This window comes from Psammomys obesus, unplaced genomic scaffold, assembly GCF_907164565.1.
Source record: "Psammomys obesus unplaced genomic scaffold, mPsaObe1.curated_primary_1811, whole genome shotgun sequence".
Taxonomy (NCBI): Eukaryota; Metazoa; Chordata; class Mammalia; order Rodentia; family Muridae; genus Psammomys; species Psammomys obesus.
In genome coordinates this window covers 26,816,446-26,836,140 of record NW_026592118.1, presented here as the reverse complement: position 1 = coordinate 26,836,140, position 19,695 = coordinate 26,816,446, and the positions used below count along the sequence as shown (strand labels likewise).

General features: G+C 38.4%; 1 protein-coding gene across 1 annotated transcript in view; it reads right to left on the bottom strand.

The window, feature by feature from the left end:
• The window catches only part of Znf804b (zinc finger protein 804B), a 558,165-nt gene that overhangs the window by 93,354 nt on the left and 445,116 nt on the right, over positions 1-19,695 (bottom strand). Inside the window, exon 2 of the mRNA XM_055612521.1 lies at positions 8,223-8,363. Coding sequence (XP_055468496.1) covers positions 8,223-8,363 — 141 coding nt within the window. The remainder of the gene's footprint in view (positions 1-8,222; positions 8,364-19,695) is intronic.

Below are 19,695 nucleotides of genomic sequence, written 5' to 3'. Positions count from 1 at the left end.
AAAGATTGGCAACTTTCCTTCTTTTTCTATTTTGTGTTAGTTTGAAGAATATTATATTAGTTATTCTTTGAATGTCTGGTAGAATTCTGTGCTGGAACCATCTGGCCCTGGCCTGTTTTTAGAGGGTAAACTTTTAATGACTGCCTCTGTTTCCTATGGGGATATAGGATTGTTCAATTTGTTTGCCTGATATTGATTAAACTTTGTTAAGTGGAATTTATGAAGAAAATTGCCCACTTGATTTAGATTTTCAAATATGTGGCATACAGGTTTTTGAAGTAAGATTTGATGATTCTTTGGATTTTTTTTAGGTCTGTTGTTATGTTTTTATGTCCCCATTTCATTTCTGATTTTGTTGATTTGGTTAGTGTCTCTCTGCCTTTTAGTTAATTTGGATAAAAATTTGTCTATTGTTTTGATTTTCTCAAAGAAACTGCTCTTGGTTTCATTGATTCTTTGAAGTGTTCTTTTTGTTTCTAATTCATTGATTTCAGTCCTGAGTTTGATTATTTCCAGCCAACTATTCCTCTTGAGTGTGTCTGCTATTTTTCTAGGACTTTCATGTATGCTGTTAAATTGCTTGTATGAGGTATCTCCAGTTTCTTTTAGGCACTGCACTTAGTGCTATAAACTTTCCTCTTAGCATTGTTTTCATTGTGACACATATGTTTAAGTATTTTGTGCCTTCATTTTCATTGAAGTCTAGGACTCTTTAATTTCTTTCTTCATTTTTCTGTAACCCAGTTATTGTTGATTACAGAGTTGTTCAGTTTCCATGTGGGCATTGGCTTTTTGTTATTTTGATTGTTGTTGAGGTCCAGCTTTAGTCCATCATTGTGATCTAGTAATTTACAAGGGATCATTTCAATCTTCTTGTATCTTTGGTGGCTTGCTTTGAGACTGACTATATGGTCAGTTTTGTAGAAGATTCTAAGAAGTTGTGAGATGAATGTATTTTCTTTTGTGTTTGGGTGAAATATTCTGTAGATATCTTTTAGGTCCATTTGATTCATGATGTCTGTTAGTGTCATTATTTTTCTGTCTAGTTTCTGTTTGTTTTGGGGATCCATGTGTGGTTTAACATTTCTTAATATTTCTTTTACAAATGTGGGTGCCCTTGTATTTGGGGCATAGATCTTCAGAATTGAGATGCCATCTTGATGGATTTTTTTTTCACGTGTATGAAGAAATAATAGTGCCTAGGGGAGAATCTACTGCAATTCTTCCATTAAACAGATATAGTATTGTACCCATTCCTTATACTGTCTCACTAGCCACAGACTAATGTGCATTTCAGTTCTCATCAGAAAAGCTTTTGTTTATAATAGATGGTGATAAACACAAGGACCCAGGACTGGTCAAGGTACAGATAGTAAAATACTGAAGAATATTCAGTTTTTTATAGAAAGGGAATATCTATAGCACATAGATATTCTTGCTGTGGTTGGAAAGTGTGTGGAAATGGTATAAGAGCCAGACACAGTGGATGAATAAAAGGAAACAGTGCAATATGAATTCACATTTGCTGTAACATTATGTACAAGACCTGTGAAAGATCAGGTCAGATAAAATACCAGCATGGAGAGGAAATGGGCATAAAATCCCACCTCTACGTGAGGAGTTATTGACAATTGATAACTGGTAAGTGAAAGACTATTGTTGTAGTGTATTCCTTTCAGATAGACAATGTTTCTTCATAAACTTACATATCTAAGATTATATGGGAAACTCAAAATAAGAAGACAGGATATAATATTGTTTGAGTAGAGGGGTGACATTAAGGAAGGGAAGTGAATATGATAAAAACATTGTAATAAATCTCTAATAATAAAGTATTAGTTCCACTACAAATACTTATTAACTTATTGGTATGAGTGTCAGTCATGCCCTTCAGTTCTGGAGGCATAGTGTCTATTAGAATGGAAGACCGACTTCTTTTTGCAGGGCTAATGACAGAGGCAGGTTAAGAGCATAAATAAATTAAAAACAACCCTTTTGTTATCATTCTAAGAGTGTAGATAATTTTATGCCAGCGTACTGACTAGGTTACAAAAATAAATGAGGAGAAGCCTGGGTTTCTCCTGTGCTACTGTTCATTGTGGCCAATTTCAGGGTACAAATGGTTAAATAATGAGCAATTAAAATTCCTGAACATTGAACAACTGGTTCTGGAGAGCCATCAAGCTGACTCAGATCACCAAAGCTAGAGCCAAAGAGGTTAGGAATTAGAAAAAAAATGATAATTCACTATTTGAATTATGAAATAAAGAAGAGGTCCTGTTCAGAGGTGATGTAAGACTCAGGACTTCAATAAAAAGAAGCAGAAAGCTGAAGGTCAGATGTGAGAAGAGCAGAACTGGGGACCCGCCAGTGATGCTGCTCTAAAATAAGCAAGCATTTGGGACATCTAAGACCAGGATGCAAATTTAAAATAGATTTTCTATAAGCAGAAAATCCTAAGATCAAAAGATTCTTTTAGCCAATGTGAAATCAATATATAGAATAATTTGGGTATGAGTAGAAAGCTATGATCAGTTTTTCTGTAACTTTTCACTAAGAGAGAATCCAGTTAGAGCTAGGTAATTCCCAGAACACGTATTAGTAAACACATAAACACACACACATGCACAAATGTACAAAAACACACATGTACACACACATATACTATGTTACCGCATTTTATGAAATAACAGCTTACAGGATGCAAAACAAAGAAGATCACCACAGTGCATTATATTACATTGTCCTTAGAGAATTCTTATCTTTATTTATTCAATCTAGATGACTCGTGGTTTGGGCATGAAATGTCTCCCACATGCTCACATATTCAGAAACTTTGACACAATGGGTAGAAATTTGGAAGACTGAAAGCTGCAAGAGGTGGAAGAAGCACATCACTAGGTGCTGACCTTGAGCTTTCACAGCCCAGCCACATTTTTGGTTTTCTCCCTTCTTGACTCTGAACTCAGTGTTCCCTGCTGCCCTTCTGCTGTTTCTTGTCAGGCATCACCAAAGCCCAATAAAAAACTTAACTAACGCTCTGACCACATGAGTCACCCAGACTTTGACATTTTCTTTCCTCACTGGATCTGTTTGGATAGAACTTATAGATAATTTAAAATAAAATTGTAGAAAAACAAACAAGGAAGAATTTAATATGCAGTTTTAAGGTTCAGTCTTCTCCTTTAAGGTCTTAGTGATAATAATAGATCTGCTCTGATATCTACCTGTAGTCGGTAGAGGGAAAAAAAAAAAAGAATCCAAAATAACATTTTAGAAATGAGTCATTTTGAGTTTGCATCTAAGACTGACAACTAAACAAGTGTGAAAATAAATCCTGTGTAAAGCCAACGGAGATTAGGGGGATTAAGCACCACATGCGGAGAGTCCGAAAGTGGGATTCTTCCTGAATACCAGAGGTGTTTCAGGGTGATTTAGCTTGTATGTGTTTGTTTTTAATTTTAGAAGAACAATAGTGTCTCTGGGGAAGAGTTTTCAACATGAAGATGAATGATAATGTTTCAATATAAAACATTTTCGGGGAATAGTCTTCAGTAAATGATATGATCTAAAGATGAGCTCCTGCGGAATTAATTGCTATTGACATGTTCACTGTATTAATAATTACAGTGTTGCTTTAGCCAAGGGACTGTCATGTATATACACATTGAAATTGCTTTTGGAATGATGCTCAGCATTTGTAAGTATTTAGAAGATGTCTGGGGCTATTGATGAAACAACTGAGTTATTTTCTCAAAACATGAGCTATGAATAGAAACAGGTTGTCAAAGCTAGAGCTTCATTATATTTCCTCATGGAAGAGAGTTAAAAACTCAGATGTGTTGATAATGAGCTAAAATTTCTCAGTAAATAACACCAGAGTAGCACAATTCTTGATCAAGTTATAGAAACTACTGAGTGTTCAACAAAGATTTGTATTTTCTTCTTTAAAGCTATATGTTTACTAACTTCTGCGGAATTAAAATATGTCCCTGTGTAACTAAGGCTGTGGGTCAGCAGCCATTAGTGACTCCAGGCCCAGGGCATCTGAGGCTATCCCCAGGCCTCTGCGGGAATCAGCTACTCACCTGGTGCGTATACATTTATGCAATTACTTACACACACACACACACACACACACACACACACACACACACACAGTAAATTAATAATAAAAATGAAATGTATCCATGAACAACATCTTTGTAATAAAATAATCAGGTATACAATATTGCTATTTAGAAACAGAAAGCATTTAAGATTCAGAAATATCTTAAAATTGCAGGATAATGAATCAAAGAAAGATAAAAGAATTCAAAGGTTGTTTTATTTCTGGTTGTACTTTGTTGTACTGTTGAGTAAGAAATGGATTCTAACTTTAGACTTACATCTCAAAAAAGGAGATCATATTACTGGAAACCCAACAACAGAGGCAAGAAATTTCATCTGAATCCACATGGAAGAAAAATGTTGGCAGCCGTTTCTATTATTCGGGCCAAAAGCTATTCCTAGTTAGATCCCACCATCGTCATAATCACTATGCCTGTCAAGAAGAGTTCTTAATGAAGTAAGAACCAAATGGTTGTATTTAGCTTTGAAATTTGGAGATTGTTTTTGCATATTTTATTTTAACGAGTGCTGAGTTTTCAGAACACAGAGTTTCTTTTCATTTAAAAAAAGAATTTTAAGCTCATTTTCCTCTAAAACTTAAGTGATTTTCAAAATATTTTGGGCCAAAATAAATCTTTAAAAAGGAGCATTTCCACACTATCCCGGAAGTAGACTAACAAGGGCTACTGCAGATTATTACACTGTTAAAGAAAGAAGAGCAACAAATAATCCTAATTGATTTTGAGCAAGAAGAACCTGAAGAATTCTATGTTTAATTAGCTTTCCACAATGTCTCAGGTCCTTTAAAGTTCAGATAGAAGCTGCCAGTCTCAGTGAAACATGGAGAAATATGAATTGAAATAAAGCCATTAAGTGGAGAAGTAGCCTAAACAGAGGGAAGGCTAGGAGCCAAGGGCGGCAGATGGAAAAACCCTAAGGTGTCTTTTTGAAAACTGCAGAGACGTGGTCGAATTCCAGGAGATAAGTTTGGAAATAAAGAAAAAAACCGAATTGCGGCATTATGAATAGTGGTCAGAATGAGTCCGTTCTCTTTTAAATGTCAGTGGTCAACCACAGGAGAGGGCCTAATGAAGAAGCGATTGTATGAACGTGGTAAACTAATCTGGTCATAAGTGGATAAGCTGAATTTAAACAGGGAAAGTACGGAAAATAGAGGCATCAGTTAGAGGCTGTGGTAGTGACATGTAAGAAGAATGAGAAAATGAGAATGCAAGACTGAGGAACAAGTATAAGGCACTGAAAAAATTACATAAAGATAAATTACCAAGAGGAGCTCTGACAGCATGTAAGTTGCTTGTATTTCTTTGCACCTAGCTTTATAACTGCCATCATACCTTTATGTAGATTTCCTGTCATAGAGGATGTACTGGTTTTAGTTACGAGATTAACTTTTATACAATCTTTTTAAAAATTAGATGATTTATTTTCTCTTCTTTATAAGATCAGTTTCGTGTTATCAATTTTGAATTCTCTCAGCATATAATTCCTACAGGAGTTAATGCGTAATGATGTTCTTTGGCTTGTCCCCTCAATTATGCTGCTTGTTTCCTGGAGCTACAAACCAAATCCATCCTTTTACCTACCTATCATAGTAGTACACACAAGAAACACTGTTGTTGTTTGATGAAAGTGAACGATGTGGAAAGTTACACACAAGCCTAAAGATAAATGGAAGTGAGTGTATAGAAGTGATGAAAAGATTGAGAACAGGCTGTTCTATTAAGATCTTAGAAAACCAATATAAATGAGTAAAAAGAAGAAGATAGAAAGAAAATTGATTAGGCATAATTCTGAGCTACAGCAGACGCTGCCTGCTGATACACTTCTCACCAGGAAACTAATTATCTTCTATTTCTTCACTGTAACACTGCCTGCTGTCAACAATGTCATCTCATGCAGAGGCTCAGTTTCAAACTGTGCATACACATAGACATGCCTGTGTAAAGTATAGCTCAAGATCAAAACCACCGTCTTATAAGACATTCTCTTCTGTTTTCCTGAATACCCACAGTATTTTTTTATTAATATGTAGCCGGAGAACTAACGGAATAAAATCAATTTGAGGGCAATGCTTACAAAAATTTTGTCTCAATCAACACATTTGATTCCATTAAGGAAGAAAAGGTGAGAGGTCTTTGTTTTGTTTTGCATAACCACCTTATAACTTCAAATGGAGTAATTGATGTGAACAAATGATCATAATTGGCTATAATGCTCATTTATGAATCAAACTGACAGTACCTGAGCCCACTTATAATAAATGTTATGTTTTCCAAACACAAGTGACAGACATCTTCTGTGTCTTCATGGAAGGATTCAGTATTCCCCTACATGGCCCTTCAAAAATAAAATAGAAATCTGAATTTGACCAGATTTCCAAATAGGACAAGTTTTCCAAAAACCCAGAAAGAAGGCTAAGAAACATGGGAAAACAGAGCACTTGAAGAAAAATTTAACAAAATCGCACATGAGACAAACAGCTTGTAAAGAGTGAGGTTAGGGTCAGAGGGAAGGAAGAGAACCTCCCCTATCAGTAGGGAGGGACATGGGAGGAGATGAGGGAGGAGGCTACAGCTGGGATACAAAGTGAATGAACTATAATTAAAAAATAAATACATTTTAAAATTTTTTTAAAAAGAAAAAAAAGAATGGTAAATGAGTAGCAAAAGAAATATAGATTGAATATTTTAAAAAGAATTTAAAACCCATAATACATACGAAAAGTAGATACTTAGGTATACTGATTTCAAACTACCTTAATTTACACTTATGAGACAATGAGGGAAAAAGATAACTCAATGATAATGTTATATTTTTAAAAATCATGATAACATTGTATTTCACTCGGATTTTACTTCAAATTGACATAGCAATATGGAGCAAGGATAGTGTCGTGGTATAAGGGAAACAATAATAGTACAGAAATGCGTTATTCACATAATTCATTGTGTTAACTTTTGAGTGTTTTATGCTTTCAACTACAGGATGCAGTTAGCTATCTCAGAGCTATCAAATTAGAAAACTAACAGAGATTCCACTAATCATTATTATTAACAGATTCCACGGTGCTTAAGATACACACCAGGGCCAGACATTACTACCCTCAAACATTGCCCGCACCAATCTCGCCTATGTTCGGGAAATACCACAATAATCACACAAATCCTGTGCATCAGGATGGAAGCTGTTTTATCACCAGTGTTCGGTTTCTCAAAGCCACTTATGCAGCATTTGCTCCATTAATGATAAAAAGGATTTTATCTCATTTGATTCAAATATATGTGTTGGGTACAGAGTATAATTATTTTACCCATAGATTACAATGTGTCAGTTCCATTTGACACCATAACTCTTAGAAATAATCATTTAGCCATAGGATTTTTCCTTCTTGGTCACAGAAACATGGCAATCATTGTTCCTAAGTCACCAAGACCTCCATATCTCATCCAGGAAGGAAAAAAAATATCTAACAAGACATGAACAATAGCCATATGAGGAACAACATATGTGACCTTTAAAGAAAATGAACTGAGAAGTGTATACTTGCCTTTACCTATTGACTTTCTATGTTTGGCTTTTTAAAATTTTTGTTGGAAACATCTCATTTATTGAGTAACAAGTTTTATTCTGTTGAATTATCTGACCCAGTATTTCCAAATACACCTTGGAATATTTGAAGGGGTAAAAAGAAAATAAACATCTTAGGGTTGGTATCAATTTGTCCTCAGATTCTGTTTATGTACTAGTCAGGGGTTGAGCTCTCTTGCTAACCACTTTGGTTACATTGAATGTGATACTATTTTCACTGGTTTCTGGCTTCACACACACACACACATACACACACACACATGAATTACATATTACTACACTTATAGAATCTCTACATTCACTTCCAACTTTATGGTGCTTCAAAGGAAAAAAAAATGAGTTCACCTACATTTGAACAGAAAACAACCTTTCACAGGAAATGAACATAAAATGATCTCACCTCTGAGTCCTAGCTGATAATAAATAAGGCCGAATCATTGCAGTTCTGTTCTGAAGGTGTAAATCTAGGAGGAAGAAGGATTTTTTTTCCTATTTTGGCTTACCTGCTTATGAGCATGGTCGTAAGAATTAATATGATTGTCAAACTCCTGGTGTTTGTTATACTGCTTGTCACATAATTCACAGTAAAAGTTTGCTTTTGCGTCTTCCAGAGCTTTTGCTGTAGACTTCTTTTCTGCAAAATCCTTTAAAAAGGGTAAAAACGTCAGTTATATTTTTGTCTGAGAGAATGCGGATTTTATATTAACCAAGTTAGAGTTTAATTTTACTTTGACTAAAGTAATGTGTTGAGGGTCGAGACCTCCCAAGATTCCGTGTCCCCGTGGAAGTAACTTTCAGCGCAGCATCTTTGGTAACCTATCAGTGAACATACGAGCTCTCCAGAAGTAATGCCATAGATATTGCTTCATCCCGGATAGTATTCATCTCTTCTCTAGCCACCCAGACCAAGCTGTAATTCTCCCTATTATCAAACACATTCCTGGCCATTTCTGCCGTATCTTCATCATTCTTCCCCTTCCTTCGTATACCTCTTAAATTTTCGTGTCTCATGAAATCCTATCTTCACCCTACCGAACAGTTCACAGGGTACACACTATCAGGGATGCCCCTACTTCCTCTATTGCCAAGACCTGATACATCTATAGTCTGAGACTTCAATGTCTTCTAAAGCTTCAGCACCTCTTAGATCCTGCAATTATACCTATCCCATGTGTTTCAAAACCATTGTCTTTGTAAATTTTATATTCCCTCCTCTAACAGTCTTGGATATATCATTTCTCTTCTTGAAATGCTTTCAAATTATCTTATTGATTACATGGTAATAATTTTGACACTATGTACATATTCATCATACAAACACACACACACATATATGTATTCACAGATGTCCAACACAATCAGTACATAAGTAGACTGCAAAGATATATAAAATAAAGTAAACAACATATTCCTTGCTCCCTTGAAGTATCAGTGACTTACTATTTCCCTTTATATTCATCCCCACTATGTCATAACACTTCCTTCTCACTTTGCCATGGTCACTCTTTGTACTCTTCTCTGACTATCACCAGGCATATCATATTTTTACAAGTTTGCTGTTCTAATAAATTTATAAACTATTTCATTAATTGTGTGTGCCTACATTGTTTTTTTTAATTAATTTTATTTTTTATATTAATCACAGGTTATTTACTTTGTATCCCACCCCAAGCCTCCTCCTTCATTCCCTCCCAATCCCACCCTCCCTTTCTCATCTCCCTGCCCCTTTCTAAATCCACTGCTAGGGGAGGCCCTCCTCCCCTTCCATCTGACCATAGCTTATCAAGTATCTTTCAGGACTGGCTGCCATGTCCTCCTCTGTGGTCTTACAAGGCTGTTCCTCTCTCGGGAGAGTGGTAGGTAAAAGAGCCAGTCATTGAGTTCATGTCAGAAATAGTTCCTGTTCCCCTTATTAGGGAAAACCACTTAGATACTGAGCTACCATAAGCTACATCCCAGTAAGGGTTCTAGGTTATATCCAAACATGGTCCTTGGTTGGAGAAACAGTCTCAAAGAGGACCCATCTGCCCTGATATATTTTGTCTTTTTGAAGCTCCTGTCCTCTCCAGGTCATATTAACTCTCATTTTTATCATATGATTCCCTGCACTCCGCCCAAGGTTTGGTTATGAGTCTCAGTATCTGCTTTGATACACTGCTAGGTAGAGACTTTCAGAGGCCCTCTGTGGTAGGCTCCTGTCCTGTTACTTGTTTTCTCCTACTTCCCATGCCACATTAAGTAGACTATAACATGTGTAAATGTAGTATCTAGTACCTACATCAATGGATAATTGCAACATATTCAAGCCACCTGCCTCATTTCTTTACTTAAAATGCTCTCAAATTCTTTCAATGCTTATATGGTAATAAGGATAAAAACAATGATCAGAATAATTTTATAGATATATTATCCAATGTTGATAGATGTCACATATCAAATAAGGAGGTGGTAAATAGATTTGAACTAAACAATCTATACCTATCTTCATAATTAATAAATATCTAGAGACTTGATTCAGATAGAAATACAAAAGGATAACTTGAAAAACCACAGAGGATAATTGAAATACAAAAAGGTAAATTGAGGCCCTCTGTGGCAGGTTCCAAGGTTGTTTCCTGTTTTCTTCTGGCTTTCAGAGGCCCTCTGTAGCAGGTTCCGAGGTTGTTTCCTATTTTCTTTTTCTTCTGATGTCCATCCTCTTTGCCTTTCAGGATGGGGATTGAGCATTTTAGTTAGGGTCCTCTCTTTTGCTTAGTTTGTTTAGATGTACAGATTTTAGTGGTAGGGCCTCTGAAAGCCTCTGCAGTATAGACTGTCAAAGCAGATGCTGAGCCTGATGGCCAACTGATGGGCAGAGTGAATGGAATTTTATGTAAGAAGTGGGAAATAGTAAGAGCTGGAGGGGACAGGAACTCCACAAGAAGAGCAACAGAACAAGATAATTTGAACACAGGGAACTTCCCAGAGACTCATACTCCAACCAAGGACTATTCGTGGAGATAGCCTAGAACCCCTGCACAGATGTAGCCCATGGCAGTTCAGTGTCCAAGTGGGTTACATAGTAATGGAAAGAGGGACTGCCTCTGACATGATCTGATTGGCCTGCTCTTTGATCACCTCCCCCTGAGGGGGGAGCAACCTTGCCAGGCCACAGTAGAGGACAATGCAGCCACTTTTGATGAGAACTGATAGACTAAGATCAGAAAGAAGAGGAGAACCTCTCCTATCAGTGGACTTGGGGAGTGGCATGCATGCAGAAAGGGGAGGGAGGGTGGGATTGGGAGGGGAGGAGGGAGGGGCTTATGGGGGGATACAAAATGAATAAAGTGTAATTAATAAAAAAAAAATTTCAAAAAAAAAAAAGGTAAATTGAATGGCCATACAGGATAAGGATGTGATAGCCTTGACAAACAAGTATAAACAAAATGCTTGGCTTTCCTCTCTCAGAGAACAGAAGAGTTTGATTATACTCTAAGCTATAAGGGGATAGAAAACCTACTAGATAGTATATATCCAGTAAGAAAAACATTTGGTGTGGGGACAAAAGCCAGTTTATTATAGAACCAAATTAATAGTCTGAGGGTACAGCCGCTCCTCATAAGAGACACAAAAGGAAGACTTTGAATCACTGATAATCATCTTGACATAGCAGGATTAGCATCAAGTGAAAAGGTTCTTCTCATGCAGTTAGTAAGACCTAGAGAGGAGAGGAGCTCCATAAGGAGAGCAACAGAACCAAAATATCTGGGCACAGGGGTCTTTTGTGGGACTGATACTCCAACCAAGTTCCATTCATGGATATAACCTAGAACCCCTGTACAGATGTTGCCCATGGCACCTCAGTATCCAAGTGAGTTCCTGGGAAGAGGGACTGTCTCTTACATGAACTCAGTGGCTGGCTCTTTGACCACCCCCATGAGGGAGGAGCAGCCTTGCCAGGCCACAGAGGAGGATTTTGCAGCCAGTCCTGATGAGACCTGATAAGCTAGGGTCAGATGGAAGGGGAGGAGGACCTCCCCTATCAGTGGACTTAGAGAACAGCATGGGAGGAGATGAGGGAGGGAGCATGGGATTGGGAGGGAATGAGGAAGGGGGCTACAGTGATACAAAGTGAATAAAATGTAATTAATGTAAAAAATAAATATTTCATTAAAAAAGAGAAGAAAACTACAAATGAAAAAATTATGGTAGAATTCTGGCACATATGCGTTTTGTATTAGTCTAGAATGTGTAGAGGACAGCAGCAAGACTTCTCCAGTTAATTTTCTATATTCTTCTCAATCTATTTCTAAAATTTTTTAAATTATCATATTACATGGATTTTGTTTACAGATTTAATAATTTAAAGCTGTCTTAAAAATTAAAATCAGGGGGCAGAGCCAAGATGGCGACTAGCACACACAGTTTCCCAGCTGTTGAAGAGATGAAGTTCTGAGTTGATGAGTGGAAGAACTTCTGAAGCCAGGGAAACAACGGAGAGACTTTCTAAACAACAGGGAACATCCCAGGAGGTGAAAACCTTGGTCTCGGGTCACCCAGGGACTTGTTTGGGGAAGGTGAGAAACAATCCTTTGATCTCTCAGCACTCCCCTCCCCCAGACCTCCCTCCTCCTCAGCACAGCGGACTTGCCTTTCTCAGCACAGACCTAACTGCCTGGGGCCTGCAGCCACTGAGGCGGAGCCCCAAGCCCTTTATCGGCAAAGGCCAGCAGTACTGTGTCTCGGAGCCCCAGATTCACGCGCAGCGGCTGCACCATCCTCCCAGGGCCCGAGTCTGCTAGACACCATACTAGCTCCACAGGAGCGCCATCACTGACAGTACGGCCCGCCCAATCCCACAGTGACAGAGAATACGCTATATACTCACCAAAACCAGACAGAAACGCCATACAAGCTAGACACACCAGGCGCTGGGCCTCCGAAGCTTGGAGAGCACAGTGAAGAGACCCCAGGACTTCCCAGAAAGCATCTGAACTAGCAACCCAGCCTCCAGTTACAGCAGGACTTTCTAACCTGGCGGCGGAGCAGCACTGAGCTGGCGGGGCACATCAGCCCTCCAATTTAATACTAACCAGGGCCAAACCAGAGAACAGAAAGGCTGGTTACCCCGATTCCTACTGACGTGACCACCCTGAAATCTCCAGCTGCAGCACGACCTCATAACCTGGCAGTGACAGCAGCACGGAACTGGCGGAGCACATCAAAGAAGCAGGGCCAAACCAGAGAGCAGAGAGCCCAGATACCCAGATCTCTGCCAAGTGACCTGCCTGTAAGTGAGTGCACCCTTGAGAATCTGCAGCTCCACTGATCCTGGGTCCTTCTAAAACAGAAGCCAGGCATCGAACCCCCTCCCACCCATATACCCACTTTGGGAAACAGAGGGGCACTTGGAACATTGAAGTTCCTGCTCTGAGGGTCTAATTGAGGAGTTAAGGCAGTTAATGCCAGAAATTGCGCTGTGATCATCACTAGCGCCTGCGACATATACATTGCAGAGCCCCTCCCACACACTCAAGGGTTCAACATTAGCCATCACTCTGTCCCTCGAGACACACGCCCACGCCCACTTACACACACACACACATACACACGCACGCACGCTTGCATTTGCCTCTGTTTGAGCCTGCGTACTTTCCTCCCACAGGTACAGCTAGTCCTCAGCACACGCTAAGGACACGGGACCTCTCTCAACTTCCTGAAGAATTCTCCAGACTCGAGAGAGAGACAGTACCAGTCTGATTGGCATAATCCAAAAACAAACATGGAAGGTCTCAGATAAGCCAATGGCCAGGGGTAGGCGAAAGAACACTTCCAACATAAATCAGGACATCATGACTTCACCAGCAAACCCCAAAATTGATGGATACTCCAATTCATCAGAAGCACAGGAAAATGATCTTAAAGCCATGCTTGCTCAATTATTTGAGGCTCATAAGGAGGAAATAAACAAATCTTTCAAAGAGTTGGCCAGTCAATTGGAGGTAAAGAAAGAAGAAATAGACAAAACCCTTAAAGAAACACAGGCAAACATAGCCAAACAAATAGAGGCACAAGTAGAGAAAAAATTAGTGGCATACAAAAAGGAAATGAACAAAGAAATAGAGTCCATCGTAGAGAGACAGGAATCCAAATTCAAACACATGACAGAAATGGTGCAAGGCATGAAAACAGAATTAGAATCAATAAAGAAAACACAAAATGAGAAAACTCTTGAGCTGGAGAACTTGGAGAAAAGATCAGGAACCACAAAAGTAAGCATCACCAACAGAATACAAGAGATGGAAGAGAGAATATCTGGAGCTGAAGACACACTTGCAGAAATTGATACTTCTCTCAAAGAAAAAGTAAAATCAGAAAAATTCTAATCACAAAATATCCAAGAAATCAAGGATGCTATGAAAAGACAAAATCTAAGAATAATAGGAATTGATGAAAAAGAAGACTCCAGGCTCCAAGGTCCAGAAAATATTTTCAAAAAAATCATAGAAGAAAATTTTCCCAACTTAAAGAAAGAGATGTCCATAAATATACAAGAGGCCTACAGAACACCAAATAGACTAGACCAGAAAAGAAACACATCACGTCACATCATAGTCAAAACACTAAATCTACAGAACAAAGAAAAGATATTAAAAGCAGCAAGGGAAAAAGGCCAAGTAACATATGAAGGTAGACCTATCAGAATCACACCAGACTTCACATCAGAAACTATGAAAGCCAGAGGGCCTGGGCAAGTATCATGGAGACTCTAAGAGATCACAAATGTCAACCCAGACTACTATACCCTGCAAAGCTTTCAATCAACATAGATGGAGAAAACAAAATATTCCATGACAAAACTAAATTTACGCAATACCTATACAGCAAACCAACCCTACAGAAGATACTAGAAGGAAAACTCCAATCCAACGAAAACGAATTCACCCAAGAAAACACGGCATACAGATAATATCCCAACAAAAATGAAAAGAAAACAAGCAATGAAACAAGGTAAGATCATCGACTCCATTACAAAAGGAACTAACATGCATTGGTCAATATTATCTATCAATATTAATGGACTCAACTCACCAATAAAAAGACCCAGGCTAAGAGAATGGTTACGGAAACAGGACCCAACATTCTGTTGCATCCAAGAAACACACCTATGCAACAAAGATAAACACTACCTCAGAGTAAAGGGCTGGAAAAATGTTTTTCAAGCAAATGGTTCCAGAAAACAAGCTGGAGTAGCCATCCTAATATCTAATAAAATAGACTTTCAACCCAAGTTAATCAAAAAAGATAAGGAGGGCCACTATATTCTCATCAAAGGAAAAATCCACCAAGAGGACATCACAATATTGAATATCTATGCCCCAAATACAAGAGCACCTACATTCGTAAATGAAACAATATTAAAGCTTAAATCATACATTGATCCTAATACCTTAATAGTGGGAGACTTCAACACCCCACTCTCATCAAGGGACAGATCAACCAGACAGACACCAAATAGGGAAATAAAAGCACTCACAGAATCCCTAAATCAAATGGACCTAATAGACGTCTACAGATCTTTTCACCCAAACTCAAAAGAGTACACCTTCTTTTCAGCACCACATGGAACCTTCTCCAAAATAGACCATATAGTTGGTCACAAAGCAAGCCTCAACAGATACAAAAGGATTGAAATAATCCCTTGTATACTATCTGACCACCATGGACTAAAGCTGGACATCAACAACAACAGAAACAACAAAAAGCCGACACGCACATGGAAACTGAACAACTTACTACTCAATGACAGCTGGGTCAAGGAAGAAATAAAGAAAGAAATTAAAGACTTTCTCGAATTCAATGAAAATGAAGGCACAACATACCCAAATTTATGGGACACATTGAAAGCAGTGCTCAGAGGAAAATTTATAGCACTAAGTGCCTACAAGAAGAAATCCGTAACATCACATACAAACAACTTAATGGCCCAACTGAAAAACCTAGAAAAAAAAGAAGCAGATACACCCAAGAGGAGCAGACGGCTGGAAATAATCAAACTAAGGGCAGAAATCGATCAATTAGAAACAAATAAAATTATCCAAAGAATCAATGAAACAAAAAGCTGGTTCTTTGAGAAAATCAACAAGATAGACAAACCCTTAGCCAAACTAACTAAAAAGCAGAGAGAAACCATACAAATAAGCAAAATCAGAAAGGAAAATGGGGACATAACTACAGACACTGAGGAAAGCCAAACGATTATTAGGTCATACTACAAAAGCCTATATGGCACAAAATTTGAAAATCTAAATGAAATGGATAACTTTCTTGACAGATTCCATCTACCAAAATTAAGTCAAGATCAGGTAGAAAGACTGAATAGCCCTATATCTCCCAAGGAAATTGAAGCAGTCATTAACAGTCTCCCCTCCAAAAAAAGCCCTGGACCAGATGGCTTCAGCGCAGAATTCTACAAGACCTTCAAAGAAGTACTAACACCAATTCTCCTCAAACTATTCCACAAAATAGAAATAGAAGGAACACTACCAAACTCATTCTATGAAACCATAGTCACCTTGATACCTAAACCACACAAAGATCCAACAAAAAAAAGAGAACTTCAGACCTATCTCTCTTATGAACATTGATGCAAAAATACTCAATAAAATACTTGCAAACCGAATCCAAGAACACATGAAAGATATCATCCACCATGACCAAGTAGGCTTCATCCCAGGAATGCAAGGGTGGTTCAACATACGGAAATCCATCAATGTAATCCACCACATAAACAAAATGAAGGAGAAAAACCACATGATCATCTCCTTAGATGCTGAAAAAGCATTTGACAAAGTCCAACACCCATTTATATTTAAAGTCTTGGAGAGATCAGGGATACAAGGCACATACCTAAAGATAGTAAAAGCAATATACAGCAAGCCTATAGCCAACATCAAACTCAATGGAGAGAAACTTAAATCAATCCCACTGAAATCAGGGACAAGACAAGGCTGCCCACTCTCTCCATATCTCTTTAACATTGTACTTGAAGTCCTAGCCAGAGCAATAAGACAACTAAAGGAGATCAAGAGGATACAAATCGGAAAGGAAGAGGTCAAAGTGTCACTATTTGCAGATGATATGATAGTATACATGAGCGACCCCAAAGATTCAACCAGAGAACTTCTTCAGCTGATAAACACCTTCAGCAAAGTGGCAGGATACAAAATCAACTCAAAAAAATCAGAAGCCCTCTTGTATACCAAAGACAAAAAGGCTGAGAAAGAAATTACGGAAACAACACCATTCACAATAGCCACTAATAACATAAAGTACCTTGGTGTGACTCTAACCAAGCAAGTGAAAGACCTGTTTGAGAAAAACTTCAAGTCTCTGAAGAAAGAAATTGAAGAAGATCTCAGAAGATGGAAAGATCTCCCGTGCTCATGGATTGGTAGGATTAACATTGTGAAAATGGCCATCCTGCCAAAAGCAATCTACAGATTCAATGCAATTCCCATCAAAATACCAACTCAATTCTTTACAGACCTTGAAAAAAAGATTCTCAGCTTCATATGGGGAAACAAAAAACCCAGAATCTCCAAAATGATCCTGTACAACAACAGATCATCTGGAGGTATCTCCATTCCCGATCTCAAGCTGTACTACAGGGCAACAGTAATAAAAACTGCATGGTATTGGCATAGAAACAGAAAGGAGGATCAATGGAATTGCATAGAAGACCCAGAAATAAACCCACACACCTATGAATACTCGATATTTGACAAAGAAGCCAAAACCATTCAATGGAAAAAAGACAGCATCTTCAACAAATGGTGCTGGACCAACTGGATGTCTACATGCAGAAAAATGAAAATAGATCCATATTTATCACCCTGCACAAAACTAAAGTCCAAGTGTATCAAGGACCTCAACATAAAACCAGATACTCTAAATCAGTTGGAAAAAAAAGTGGGAAACAGCCTAGAACTCATTGGCACAGGAGACAACTTCCTGAACAGAACACCAACAGCACAGGCTCTAAGACCAACAATCAATAAATGGGACCTCATGAAACTGAAAAGCTTCTGTAAAGCAAAAGACACTGTCATCAAAACAAATAGACAGCCTACAGATTGGGAAAGAATCTTCACCAACCCTTTATCTGACAGAGGGCTAATATCCAGTATATATAAAGAACTAAAGAAGCAGAAAAGCAACAAACCAAGTAATCCACTTAAAAAATGGGGAACAGAGCTAAACAGAGAATTCTCGAAAGAGGAACATCGAATGGCAGAGAAACACTTAAAGAAATGCTCAACCTCATTAGCCATTAGGGAAATGCAAATCAAAATGACCCTGAGATTTCACCTTACACCCATCAGAATGGCCAAGATGAAAAACTCAAGTGATAGCACATGCTGGAGAGGTTGTGGAGAAAAGGGAACCCTCCTCCATTACTGGTGGGAATGTAAACTGGTTCAACCACTTTGGAAGTCAATCTGGCGTTTTCTCAGACAACTAGGAGTAGTGCTACCTCAAGACCCAGCTATACCACTCCTAGGTATATACCCAAAATTTGCTCAAGTACACAACAAGGACATTTGTTCAACCATGTTCGTAGCAGCTTTATTTGTAATAGCCAGAACTTGGAAACAACCCAGATGTCCATCAACGGAGGAATGGATACAGAAATTGTGGTATTTTTACACAATGGAATACTACTCAGCAATCAAAAAGGAGGAAATCATGAAATTTGCAGGCAAGTGGTGGGATCTAGAAAAGATCATTCTGAGTGAAGTATCCCAGAAGGAGAAAGACAAACTTGGTATATACTCGCTTATATAGACCTACAAGATATGATAAACATAATGAAATCTACACACCTAAAGAAGATGATCAAGAAAGTGGACACAGGCGAAGGTGATTAATCCTCATTTAGAAAGACAAATGGGATGTGCATTGAACTTATGACAAGAGTCTACCACAAAAGGCATCTGAAAGACTCTACCTAGCAGTGTTTCAAAGCAGACACTAAGACTCATAACCAAACCCTCGGCAGAGTGCAGGGAATCATATGAAAGAAGGGAAGTTAGTATGATATGGAAAGGATAGGAGCTCCACAAGGACCAAATATATCTGGGCACAGGGTCTTTTCTGAGACTGACACTCAACCAAGGACCATCTATGGATATAACCTAGAACTTCTGCTCGGATGTGGCCCGTGGTAGCTCAGTAACCAAGTAGTTTTCCAAAGTAAGGGGAACACGGACTATTTCTAACAGGATCTCAAGGACAGGCTGTTTGACCCCCCCCCACCAGGGGAGGAGCAGTCTGTTAGGCCACAGAGGAGGACTTTGCAGCCAGCCCTGAAGATACCTGATAAAACAGGGTCAGATGAAAGGGGAGGAGGTCCTCCCCTATCAGTGGACTTGGAAAGGGGCAGGGAGGAGACCAGGGAGGGAGTGTGGGGTTGGGGAGGGAATGAGGGAGCGGGATACAGCTGGGACACAGAGTTAACAAAATGTAACTAAAAAGGAAAATAAAAAAAAATTAAAATCATGTGAATTTATCAGGTATTCTTTCATCTGACAATATCACAGAACCAAATTATATTCTTTGCTTTATTTAGGTACCAATAAACAAAAAATAAACTCTTACCTTCTTTATCACTAAAGTCCTAAAGACAATATTTGAGTCCGTTTGTCAAGAAAGGAAAAATAGATAGGAGAGTTTACAAATTCAGTTAACAAAGCGCACATGAAGTTCATATGCAAGTGTGTCCCGCAAAGCCAGAGATACAACTAACAACCTATCAGGAATGGCTTAGCAATTATTGGTAGACAATAAGAAGAAGAAAGAAAGAAAGAGAGAGAGAGAGAAAGAAAGGAAGGAAGGAAGGAGGGAGGGAGGGAGGGAGAGAGAGAGAGAGAGAGAGAGAGAGAAAGAAAGAAAGAAAGAAAGAAAGAAAGAAAGAAAGAAAGAAAGAAAGAAAGA